At 39.9% G+C, this 12,534-nt stretch overlaps 1 protein-coding gene across 5 annotated transcripts in view; it reads right to left on the bottom strand.

The window, feature by feature from the left end:
* LOC131677091 (serine-rich adhesin for platelets) overlaps nucleotides 1-12,534 on the bottom strand; it is a 260,189-nt gene that overhangs the window by 26,591 nt on the left and 221,064 nt on the right. For all 5 annotated transcript variants that reach the window (XM_058956679.1, XM_058956713.1, XM_058956686.1 and 2 more), the window contains exons 5-6: nucleotides 7,569-7,926; nucleotides 6,296-6,445 (exon numbers count right to left, since the gene is read on the bottom strand). In XM_058956679.1, coding sequence (XP_058812662.1) covers nucleotides 6,296-6,445; nucleotides 7,569-7,926 — 508 coding nt within the window. The remainder of the gene's footprint in view (nucleotides 1-6,295; nucleotides 6,446-7,568; nucleotides 7,927-12,534) is intronic.

Genomic DNA, 12,534 nt, shown 5'->3' with positions numbered 1-12,534 from the left:
TCACTTGCGTGTGTAAAAACACACTGCATCACTTTGGCAGTTCATGAGCTGAATCATAGGCGTCGCATGACCATTTTTTTCGAGATTTCATAAAAAAAATTTTTCGAGGTTTCATAAAATCTCAGCGTTTTGTTCATTTTAAAGTCATTTGGCATCAAAAATGCAAATTCGATTTTGAAATTTTCCCTTACTCCCCCCTTTGAGAATTTTTCATTTCAGTTTATATGGGAATTTGCTGTGTGGTCGCACTCTTCAACCCGTAATCCCGGAACCGGAAGCCCAATCAATAAAAAATTCAATAGCAGCTGATGGGAAGGTTGTGCCGTTCATTTGAGACTAAGTTTGTGCAAATTGGTCCAGCCGTATCTGAGAAACAGGGGTGACATTTTTTTCCACATGCACACATATACACATACATACACTTACATACACACACATACATACACACACGGCACTGGCGAAGCTGGACGTAAAGCTGTGCAATGAAGGTTCCACTAGCACATTCCGTAAAGACGGTCGGGAATCCATCATCGACGTAACATTCTGCAGCGCGTCGCTGATGGATGACATGAATTGGCGAGTTAGTGAGCAGTACACACATAGTGATCACCAAGCCATTCACTACACCATTGGTCGGCGAAATCGTACGGTGACGCAGAGAGTGAGGACTGGCGAACGGAAGTGGAAAATAAAGGAATTCGACAAGGACCTTTTTGTGGAAGCACTTCGTGCTGACAGCGCCACTCCAATTCCGAGTGCCGATGAGCTGTCGGAAACAATGGCTAGGGCATGCGATATAACAATGCCGAGGAAAATGGAGCCGAGGAACTACCGGCGTCCGGCGCACTGGTGGAACGAAAGGCTAAGCATCCTCCGGGCTACTTGCTTAAAAGCCAGAAGACGCGTTCAGAGAGCAACATCTGAGGCAGTCAGAGAAGAGTGTAAGGTAACATTCCGCTTTTCAACGTGAGATAGTGCTAAGCAAGTCCACCTGCTACAAGGAGCTGTGCAGAGAAGTAGACGCTAACCCCTGGGGCAATGCTTACCGTGTCGTTATGGCCAGGATCAAGGGTCCAATGACGCCAGTCGAAATGTGCGGCGACAAGCTGAAAATTATCGTGGAGGGCCTTTTCCCGAAGCACGACCCAACCGCATGGCCGCCTACACCGTACGCTGATGCAGATGGTGGAAATGCAGGTGACAATCGAGTTTCCAACGACGAGCTCCTTATAGTGGCAAAAGGGCTGAAAGCGAAGAAAGCTCCCGTACCGGATGGTATCCCCAACGTGGCACTGAAGACTGCGATCCTGGCGTTTCCTGACATGTTCAGGATAGTCCTACAGAAATGCCTGGACGATGGCTACTTCCCGGATAGATGGAAGATCCAGAAGCTGGTGTTACTGCCAAAACCAGGGAAACCACCAGGAGATCCAGCATCGTATCGGCCTATATGCCTGCTGGATACTCTCGGTAAACTCCTGGAAAGAGTCATCCTCAACAGGCTGACGACCTACGCTGAAAGCGAGAACGGACTATCGCAGAGACAGTTCGGATTCCGGAAAGGAATATCGACGGTGGACGCCATCTGCATCGTCATCGCGAACGCGGAGGAAGCATTGAAGCAAAAGAGAAGGGGTAATCGCTACTGCACCGTGGTAACGATAGACGTGAAGAACGCGTTTAACAGTGCTAGCTGGGGAGCCATCGCCGTAGCGCTGCATAGAATGCGGGTTCCGAACTATCTGTGCAAGGTTCTGAAAAGTTACTTTCAGAACCGAGTACTGGTCTACGAAACGAACACGGGGCAGAGGTCGATTAGAGTAACGGCGGGAGTACCTCAGGGCTCCATACTCGGCCCAACGCTTTGGAATATTATGTACAACGGAGTGTTAACACTGGAACTGCCCAGGGGAGTGGAGATCGTCGGCTTTGCAGATGATGTTGTTCTGACGATAACACAAGACTGAGGTAGTGCTGGTTAGCAATCGTAAGCAAATCCAGCGTCTCGAGATCAGCGTCGGGGGACAATCCATTCCATCGATGCGCGCGCTGAAGCACCTGGGTGTGATGGTTGACGGTCAGTTGAATTACAACTGCCATGTCGACTATGTATGTGAAAAGAGTGCGAGGACTACTAGCGCATTGGCAAGGATCATGCCGAATCACGGAGGGGCAAGAGGCAGCACGAGACGTCTCCTGGCGAATGTCTCATCCTCAATCCTGAGATATGGCGTACCGGCCTGGGCTGCTGCGCTGAACTCAAAGCGGAACCGGACCAAGTTGGCAAGCACTTTTCGCCTAATGGCTGTTCGTGTCGCAAGTGCGTACAGAACGATATCGTCGGAGGCGGTATGCGTAATTGCCGGGATGATTCCCATCTGCATCACTCTGGCTGAGGACGTAGAATGCTACCAGCGGTGAAATGAACGTAATGCAAGGAGACCGGTTCGAGCGGACTCGTTGGCTAAGTGGCAGCAAGAGTGGGATTACGCGGAGAAAGGAAGGTGGACCCACCGACTCATCCCAAATGTGTCTACTTGGGTACATAGGAAGCATGGAGAGGTGAACTTGCATTTGACGCAGTTTTTGTCCGGGCATGGATGCTTCCGGAAATACCTACATCGGTTTGGACATGCTTCATCACCCCTTTGCCCGGAGTGTGTGAACGTGCAAGAGACACCGGAACACGTGGTCCTCGAATGCCCCAGATTCGAAGAAGTCCGAAGGGGTATGCCTGTTGTAACAGTGGATAATATCGTCGAAGAGATGTGCCGCGACGAGCATATCTGGGACGCTGTCAACAGAGTTGTTACGAGTATACTCTCCGAGCTGCAAAGGAAGTGGCGAAGGGACCAACAAAGTAACGACATTGGTTAGAACGCCGCAGTAGAACCACAAATAGGGTTTCGGGAGAAATTCCGCCGCCGGGAAACTCACCGACGGTGTAGACTGGGTCCACCGCCGGGGACCAGTTGAGTAGTACGCGATGTAGCACCGGGCTCGGGCCGTCGGGGCGCCAGCGAACCGGACGTCAGGCTCCACCGGAATTGCCGGACCGACCTCGACACTCTACCGGGTAGCTCGTGAGTAGGCTAGATCCACCGTCAGGGATTAGATCGAGTAGACCGCGTCGAATAGCCAGAAGTGGGTCGTTGGGGCACCAGTGAACCGGAAGCTACGCTCTACCCGGAATCGCTGGATGGACCTCAGCATCTGCTGGCTGGCCGTTGAGTAGGCTAGGTCCACCGCCGGGGACTAGATCTAGTAGACGAGGCGGGGAGCTTAATGGCTCACAGAAACGTACATCGGTATCGGGAGCGGTCTGCCGCCGGGAAATTCCTCGATAGGGCTGATTCGGCGCCGTGGACTACCCGACAGAATCGTGACAAAAAGGGGAGCTAATTGGCTCATGAAACAAACACCGGTAACGAAAGAAATTCCGTTGTCGGGGAACTCTCAATCGGAGCAGGATAAGCGGTAAAGCTGGTAGATTTTAGTAGAGCTAAATGGGTCAAGAAAGCGGGTATCGGTGTCGGGGGAAATTCCTCCGTCGGGGAACCATAGGTCGGAGTAGGATGAGTTCACCGTTGAGCACTATCCAAGCGATGAGCTGAATGGCTCAGGGAATCAGCACCTAAACGGCTCACCACAGGGACGAGAAATAAACGGCGACGTAATGGATGGAGACAAGAAGCAGGAGAGGAACCGAGACTTAAATCAAAGCTCATAGGTCGTGCCACTTCATGAACCAAGCGAGGCTCCCAGATAGAGCAGCAGAAAGAGGTGCGACGAAAGCGCAACGAACCCCCCCCCCCACGAAGTAATACGATGACGTAGCTCCGTGGGGAAGAAGGGCGTAAAAAGTAAGGAATGTTTTTAGTGGTTAGGCACGAACGTGAGTCGTGAGTCCCACACAGTGCCAATACACTACAGGCCAGGCTTTTGAAGATTTTTTAACCTTACTATAAAAAAACACATACACACGCACAGCCATTTGCCGATCTCGACGAACTGATTCAAATGGTATACACTCGGCCCTCCTGGCCGGAATAAGGTTGACGATTTTTAGAGTGATTGCATAACCTTACTATATGAGAAAGGCAAAAATATATCAAACGCCATAACTTTTGAAGTAGCCCTCGTTAAATTTCGATTTGAGATTTTTGTAAAGAAAAAATCAATGAAGTTATCTTTGCTTCCCAAAAAATAAAGGAAACCGGAGTTTTGGGGCATTTTGTTCCAATAATTCCCCATTCTTAATAACCATTCTGTTCTATGCCGCAAAACATACATTTTTACAGTTTTTCTAATTTGAAAAAATCTCAGAAATCGAACGGTACCTTTGCGATCTTTATCAAAATACGCGAATTTGGAGCTCTAGGGTGTTTTGTCATTCCTATAAAATTTAATCATTTTCTCGTTCAGATATCTCTATTATTCTTAAATCAATTTTTATTAAAAGTATCTTGTTGCCCAAACTTTTTTGAAAATAATTAAGTTTAATATGAATGATGAGATGCGCTATAACCCCAACTTTCCATATTCTAAGTAATTTCGATTTCTGAGACTATTTTACATTAGAAAAACAGCAAAATATGTATGATTTTCAGAATTGATCAGAATAGTTATAAGTAATAGGGATTTTTTTGGACATAATGTACCAAAAACCTAACTTCCTGTATTTTTCGAGAAACAAAAACATTTCCATTGAATTGTTAAGAATGTTTTTTAATAAAAGGTATAAAATGTAAATTTTCGAGTGCTATTTCAAAAGTATTTTTCCTCATTTTTCATAGTACCAATGTCAAAAACTTCAAGCGAAGTGGGCGGTAGTTTTTCGGGTGTATATGGGGCATTCCACGCAAAATTTGCCGCAAATTTTTTTTACCAGATCAATTTTTTTCTCGGTTTAGTGGTCAAAAATATTCGACACGTATTTTTTATTTCAACATAGTAGGCGAGACTTTCGAGATTTTTTGTGTTGAATTTCACCATTGAAAAAAACGTACTTTTTTTAATCGCTCGTACTGTCAAAAGTAAAGAAGGTTCCAAAAAGTGCCCAAAACATGAAATATGCGCCTTTTTCACAACTTTCAGATGAAGTATATTAATACTTACTCAACGTATTGGTTTCATGGAAAATATTGAAAATTTTAAAACAAATCGATTTTTTTCAAACTTGGACATGATTTTTTTTCTTTTTTTATTGTATAAAATAGGAAAATCATTTTTCTTGATGCCATAAAAATTTGAGAGTGGGCAATTAAATACTTACGGAGATATGAATTTACATGAATTTACAACGCGCTGGTGTGTAAAACTTCATACACCCAAGTCTCAGTACGAGCGAAGCGCGTGGCGGTACGTTTTTCGCGTGCAAGGCGCGATTGAAAAATTCATATCTCCGTAAGTATTTAATTGCCCACTCCCAAATTTTTATGGTATCAAGAAAAATGATTTTCCTATTTTATACAATAAAAAAAGAAAAAAAAATCATGTCCAAGTTTGAAAAAAAGTATTAATATACTTCATCCCAAAGCTATGAAAAAGGCGCACATTTCATGTTTTGGGCACTTTTTGGTACCTTCTTTACTTTTGACAGTAAGAGCGATTGAAAAAAATAGGTGTTTTTTTTTCAAATGGTGAAATTCAACACAAAAAATCTCGAATGTCTCGCCTACTATGTTGAAATAAAAAAATACGTGTCGAATATTTTTGACTACTAAATCAAGAAAAAAATTGATCTGGGAAAAAAAATTTGAACTAGAACTACAAACCCAAGCTCACAATTTCGAAAACTTTTCAGCTTCATTGAAGCTAGCATTCGGATACACGAAAACTTCAATAGCAGCCAATGGAAACTTTGTACGTTTAGTTCAAAACTAAGTTTGTGAAAACAGGTTCAGAAAACTCCGCGAAACCGATGTGGACAAATTATAACTAGATTTTTTATGTGACCGTACTTTTCAATTCTTTACTCCGGAACCGGAAGACGGATTGAAATGAAAGTCAATAGCAGTCGGTGGGAACGCTGTATCTTCAAGTTGCGACCCGTGTGCTGTCGATCGATTACACCTTGTTATTTCAGTTTATTTCATCTACTCGAGAATAAAATATCACCATTTTCAAGAAAAAAATTCACTTAGTTGCGTTGTCACCGCAAGGTGGAACTGCATACATCAGATCTTTATCACCATCTTTAATAATCTTTCAGTCGAGTAAATGGTTTCAATAAAAGCGCAAATAGCGCATTTTGAAATGTTTATCTCTATTTACATTAAATGCTAGATCTTACCAACGGATTCGATTTCGGTACCGTACGATGTCAGTGGTGTTTTGTAGTAGGTCGTCGTCTTTGGTGGCAGGTATGCAGCTGCTGAAGGGGCACTGACGGAACCGTGGGAGTCGTGGCCGTAATTCCCGGCGGATTCGTAACTCGTGAAACCTGTGAAAAGTTAAGTATAAATGAATGGCCAGTAAATCTTTTTCTGGTTATACTGTTGTTATTAGTTAGCTCTAACAATTCTGTTGTTAAGACTTTATACTATATTAACCGGTAGATGTTAAATAATATGTTTCTTGGCATCGAGAATAATTGAAAACTCCAAGTATTGCTACAATAACAGCCATTTACAGTAGTGTTCCTCTTCTAAGAAGTACATACCAGATGGGTAACAATTTAAAAGAATGGCATGATTTGAAGGGCTCGATTTAATGATTTGGTCAACAGTAACCACTTCTGTTCAGTGAAGTTGGGGGGGGGCTCGGGGTTGTATAAAAAAAATTGATACTAATTAGCGAGAGCAGCAGTGATTGCATCGCGATTCGAGCGAATTTTAAGAGCAGTGTTTGGTCGCTTGAATAATGATAATGACACAACTTTCGGAGGGTTAAGCTCAATAATTTGCTACAAGTTTAGGTTTGTTTATAATCATAATGCCATTTTCTGTTTTGGGCACATATCATCTTCATAAGTCCGGAAATTATTACAGAACTATTGTCTAAAAATCTACACAGTGGAGTATGTAGAAAATTTCGAGTATGGTTTTAGTAAAACCTGCTATAATCCTATTTTGGTTTCTCATTTGTACAAAGATGTGCGCTGCAGTGTCTCCACGACATTTTTTTTCAAAAGATAAAGCTTTTATATTTTGAACTAGCATTAAACAAATTCGTTGTTTATTTGTGAAAGAATTAAGTAAGAATGTGTCATGTAATAGTTTTTAAATTTTTAGAAAACATCTGAAACCAATTCCAACTTTAAAAGAAGACGGTCAATGTTCGTTTTCAAGTATACCAATTAAATTTTGCTTTAGTTTTCACAGTGCTCATTCATTAAGCATGTATCAATATCGAAACGGTAAAAGCAAAGAGTTAACACTCATACATCGACTTCAAATGGCGAACTGTTGCAATATTTTATCAAACGATTATCTCATCCGCATTTCCTCCACTAACTGGTGCAGCGAGCGACACCTTGCTCTGAAGCCTCTTGGCAATTCACACGCATCGTTCGAAACCATCATTATTGTCCGTATAGTTACCATAGTAGCAGCTTCAATACGTACTTTCGCTTGATGGTCCAGTGTGATGTCCAGACGATGACGAAGAGCCCGAGGACGAAGAGGATGCAGAGGAAACCAAACCCGTCGAGCCCGATGACAGCGAGCCGCTCAATTTGGCGAACGGGTGAATTGAGTGGGAGGACGGCACGAGATGTGCGGATGATGTAATCTTCTTGCCTACGTCCGATACGGCATCTCCTCCGGCGGCGACCACTTTACCCAAGCCGCTTACTGCGTACCCGGAGCCTTTGATGAGCTGGCCCTTCAGAATCGTTATACCACCGGTGATGGCTTTCACCGCCTGGAACAGTGTGTTTAGTATTGATTTTTTCAAGCTCCAACCGTCGAAGTGGGAGTCCTCCTAGAATTGGAAAAGGTATCGGTGATCAGTTCGGTACAATTGCTGTGCTAGAATTGGCAATTTTGAGTTTTATTGGGTGAAATACTGAAATTTATATTGCTGCGAACACTTGATTAGGAATGTTACTACTGCACATTTTAATATTAATTTTGCTCGCGCATGGCATACGCTAAGTTGATAGATTCGTATCATATTAAGTTCATGATTTTTTTAATTTGTTTGTACGTGTCTTGATCTCTTAGTACTTTTTTCTGAAGTTTGGAATAAAAATCGCACAGAAAATTATTGCATTTACGTTAAATGATGTTATTTTTGTATCAAATTATGTAAGGATATAACTACTCGAGAAAATAATCTCGGTATCTCTGAAAACCTAAAATTGCGTAGCTCATTTTATTACGGGCAACTATGTTGAAAGCAGTTGATTGAAAGTTGGGAGATTACGATATTTGAGTTTGAAGTTCATCAGAATTTTTGAAAATATCCTATCTCGAGCATGTGATCAAGGCTCCGAAAATGGCAACCACATCAATTTTATCAATTTGTGCGCACAACTGTTTCTTCCGTATGTATGTAATATTAGCCTCTAATATTAAACAATATGAATGACCAGCCCAAACAAATTTCTCACGTTTGTCATTTATTAAAACTAGTTGTTGTTGCTTGCACGAAAATGACAATAATTAATAAATGAAAAGGTAAATCAAATCCATATTTTTAATATTTCACCTGGATCCACCTATCCTTCGTAGTCTATTTTAAAATTGATAATATTGCATGAAAATTTGAGATAAAAATGGATTAATGTTTATTTTTAATCGTGAATTAATGCAAAACATATAACTTGTAACGAGTCAGATCGGAAATTCAAAAAAGTTACTCGGACCACAACAAACAGCCCGCATGGAATGTCTAATCTACATTTGTTCTTAGTACTTTTAGTCTATTTTTTGAAACAGTATTGTGAAAATCTTAAACTTTCATTCATTTCTGAGAAAACACAGTTGAAGTTATGTAACGTGACAGATATTTTCTGCTGCAGAGCAATTCCATTAAAATTGATCCAATTACGTTAAAAATGGTGACCATCTTCGATCCTGATGAAATTTTTTAAGTTTCACCTGTATGGGAGACTAATTATTTTCCACAAGTAAACAAACCATTTTTATTCAAGAGTAATATTTGAGAAGAGCGAATGTGAAGTTGAATGCACTACTTTTAAAATATATTGTTCGAAAATCGCCATTTGTGCAGCAAAATTATATGGTAGTGAGTTGGAATTAATTTTTCATTGTGAATAATTTTTGGTAAAATTTTCAAAAAAAGTTATTGAAAAATGCATTTACAAAAAAACTATACCTAAAATAACAGAAACTGTGATTGCATTATGTAGAAGTAAGAAAGCATTTTTAACAATGACTTCTAGTAAGTTTTAAATTTCTTAGTATTTGCCATACGTACATATATTTTACTTGTATGGTATTACCACTAAATGTAATTTCGAAGCATTTTCAACATATGTTTCCTCTTACCAAAATTTTAAGTAGTGGAAATACACCCTTTTCATAAGTTATTCACGATTGAAAAAGTTTTAAATATATTTGCATTATGGAGAGAATAACAATAAAAGAAATTCCAACAAAAACCTTAAAAATATTTGAGAAACGAATTTAATTTGCAATAACTTAAAATAATTTAGTTATAGAATGCACAATATTTTTTTGCGATTGAAAATCTTGAAAAATTGTTCTTCCAAATGCAGCCGTTTTCTAGTTATTTTCGATTTCATTTCGACAAGTAGTATTATTTCGTGAAATATCAACTTTTTCATAAATTATTCGCGTTTCTTCAGCAAAACAACGTTTTTCCAAATGAACGTAAAATTTCCTGTAAATGCTCAATTCCCAAATCAATGATGTTTTGCGTACGACTGTCTGATATCCTTCCTTCAATAAAAGTACACAACTGTAACGTGACAGATCATTAAACATACTCCATAAAATAGAAAAAAGATAGGATAAGCTTTTCTTCTTATCTTTGTTTTCCAAGCTTCAACTTAAAACTGTGTTCATGCAAATTTGGAGGCCAACATAACTGACTTTTTCAATTTCGTAGGTAACCTCAAAACACTGCAAAAATTGCGTAACGTGACAGACGTATTCAAATGTCAAAAAAGCGAAAACTGTTCATGGTAGAAAATAAATCTCAGTAGAAAAAAAATGTAGGGCTGAGGGACCTTAATAATGTGCAACTGTGATAGAATCCGATTTCATCGTTTGTGCAGACTTACATTATGAAATATGCGTCAACTTGTAACGTCGTGACAAATGTCGTTCTTCCCAAATTATTTACGGCCTCTAGCAAAAGCAAGTATCGGATTCCTTCCACGATCTACGTTCGGGCCTGGCCGGCGCCGATATTGTTCTATAAACTCTTTAGGATTACCAGGAGTTGCACATTGAAAGATAATTCGTTTCTCTCAAGTCTAATTATCTACTGATTCCCTGTGCAACTTCAGTTAGTCCAGATCGATAACGGAGTCGCAGCCAAGGGTGATCGCACAAGCACAAGTTTCGCTATTAGGCTGTAACCGAAAATGCCAACCATTGGCGTAGCTACCAAATATTCGTTTAAACAAAACCTTTCGACTATATGAGAGTCCCACAACGTTAAAGAATTTGTTGCATTTTTGACAACTCAATTATTACATGGCTACTGTTCAGCGCACTGAATATTATACGTGTGATCTTTGTGAATCAATTTATGAATTAACATATCCCGAGCTCTGATCTTAAGGGAATATTTGTTAAACAAATTCGAAGAGGTAACAGTGTTGATAGTAGGACTCCATTAGATTGCTTGGTTCCTAAGAAGCAGTTTAATAAAAAATCTGTCTTGAAAAACGTAAACTACTAGTTTTAGTAAACATTCGAATGCAATACCTCCAATTTGATTCTAGTTTTTAAATGCGTGGGACTGTCTTATTTCATTGTCCTTATTAATGTGTTCAAATAGGTGATATGAATAAAGGGGCTAAGACTGTTTAGAGCACACTCTAGAGTAATCGCGCCAAATTAATCTTAAACCCTCTACTCATCCTGCCCATTCGAACATTTTATTAAAGTATCTTCTAATATCTCTAGGGTTATCATGGCATTTTTTCCAATTTATGGTACAATTGAACGATTCTAATGAAAGTTGCATTACTTTATTTTACTTGGAATTTATCATTCCTAATTTTTTCATTCAAACTCAGGATCTATTTCCAGGATCACAAATTACTTTCCCAGTATATCATCATTGCGTTTATTTTCACAAACAGAACTTTTTCGCCACACTCCTCCCCAGTTCGGGCAAAACATTTAACGAAAAAATGTAACCAACTCTGTCGCTTTTCGCAGCTAACACAGAAAAGGACTGTCTGTTCCCGGTAGACAGTGAGCGAACGAAATGGAAACGTGTAAACTTTCTGCCCAAAGTTACTCTGGTATTCGTGGTTTTGGTAGCACGAATTATACTACATGCTGTAGGTTTAACCCGAAGGTCATTTGCCACCACGACGAAATATGATTGTAGTAAGCGTAAACTGCAGACCAAATATGTTTTCTATTTTATGAATCCTACGTTTTCATGTTTTATTTCCTGACAGAAAATATCGACGGCTGCATGCAACACTGACATAAGCCGATTAAATGAAAGGCGCATTTGGAAATATTTTAACAATCAGGTCTTTTATAAAATCAAATCTTCTAAAATTCTAAAAAAGTTTTTCATTGAAACCTCCCGGGACAGTGGATTGTACCTGTATTACATTTTCTAGCAGAAAAGCAGGCCCTCAGGCGTGATTCGATCCCACTTCTGCTAGAACGTGCAAAACAAGTTAATCTACCTCCGCGGTATTTTTCAATGAAAAGCGACATAAGGTTTATTTAGATTAATATTGGAATAGTGTGTTAATTAGGGTGGGACAAAAATTAGATTCCAGCTCCGAGCAACTTTTTAGGTACCATTTAGGTCCTAGAACAACTGTGCAAATTCTTAGCTCGATCGGTGAAACTATATTTTTGCGCCCACTGTTTAAAGTTTACATGGGATTTTGTATGGGAAAATTAAGTTTTACAAAATAATTCCTCCAGGAGTAGCCCATTACTTCCTAAAAATAAATCGTTATGTGACTTTTAAAGGAAATTGAACAAAGAAACAAAGTCTCGAAAACCACAAAACGATCTGACGCTTGAGAAAAAAGTTATTAAGCAGAAACCGATTGATGCTCTGACGATTGATAAAATACTCTTTTTTTCTAGCACCACTGCTGTTGCTTGACCAATTATACGCAATTTTGTTTTAATCCTCTCTTAATGTGTCCAAATCGTTTATCTACGCTATTTGGATACTTCGCAAGGTTTTGAGGGATAAATTGAGGCTTCTTTTGTACATAATAAGAGAAAGTTACAAATGTTTGTATATAATTAGACCGTCAGAAGCAGTGATGCTATGAAAAGTGAAATTTTCATCAATCTTCAGGGCATCAATCGGTTTTTGCTTAATAGCTTTTTCCACAAGCATCAGATCTTTTTGCAGTCTTTTGAACTTTGTTTCCTTGACAAA

Source organism: Topomyia yanbarensis, chromosome 1, assembly GCF_030247195.1.
Source record: "Topomyia yanbarensis strain Yona2022 chromosome 1, ASM3024719v1, whole genome shotgun sequence".
Lineage (NCBI taxonomy): Eukaryota > Metazoa > Arthropoda > Insecta > Diptera > Culicidae > Topomyia > Topomyia yanbarensis.
Note: the sequence above shows the minus strand (reverse complement) of the source record. Positions and strands in the feature narration are given on the sequence as shown.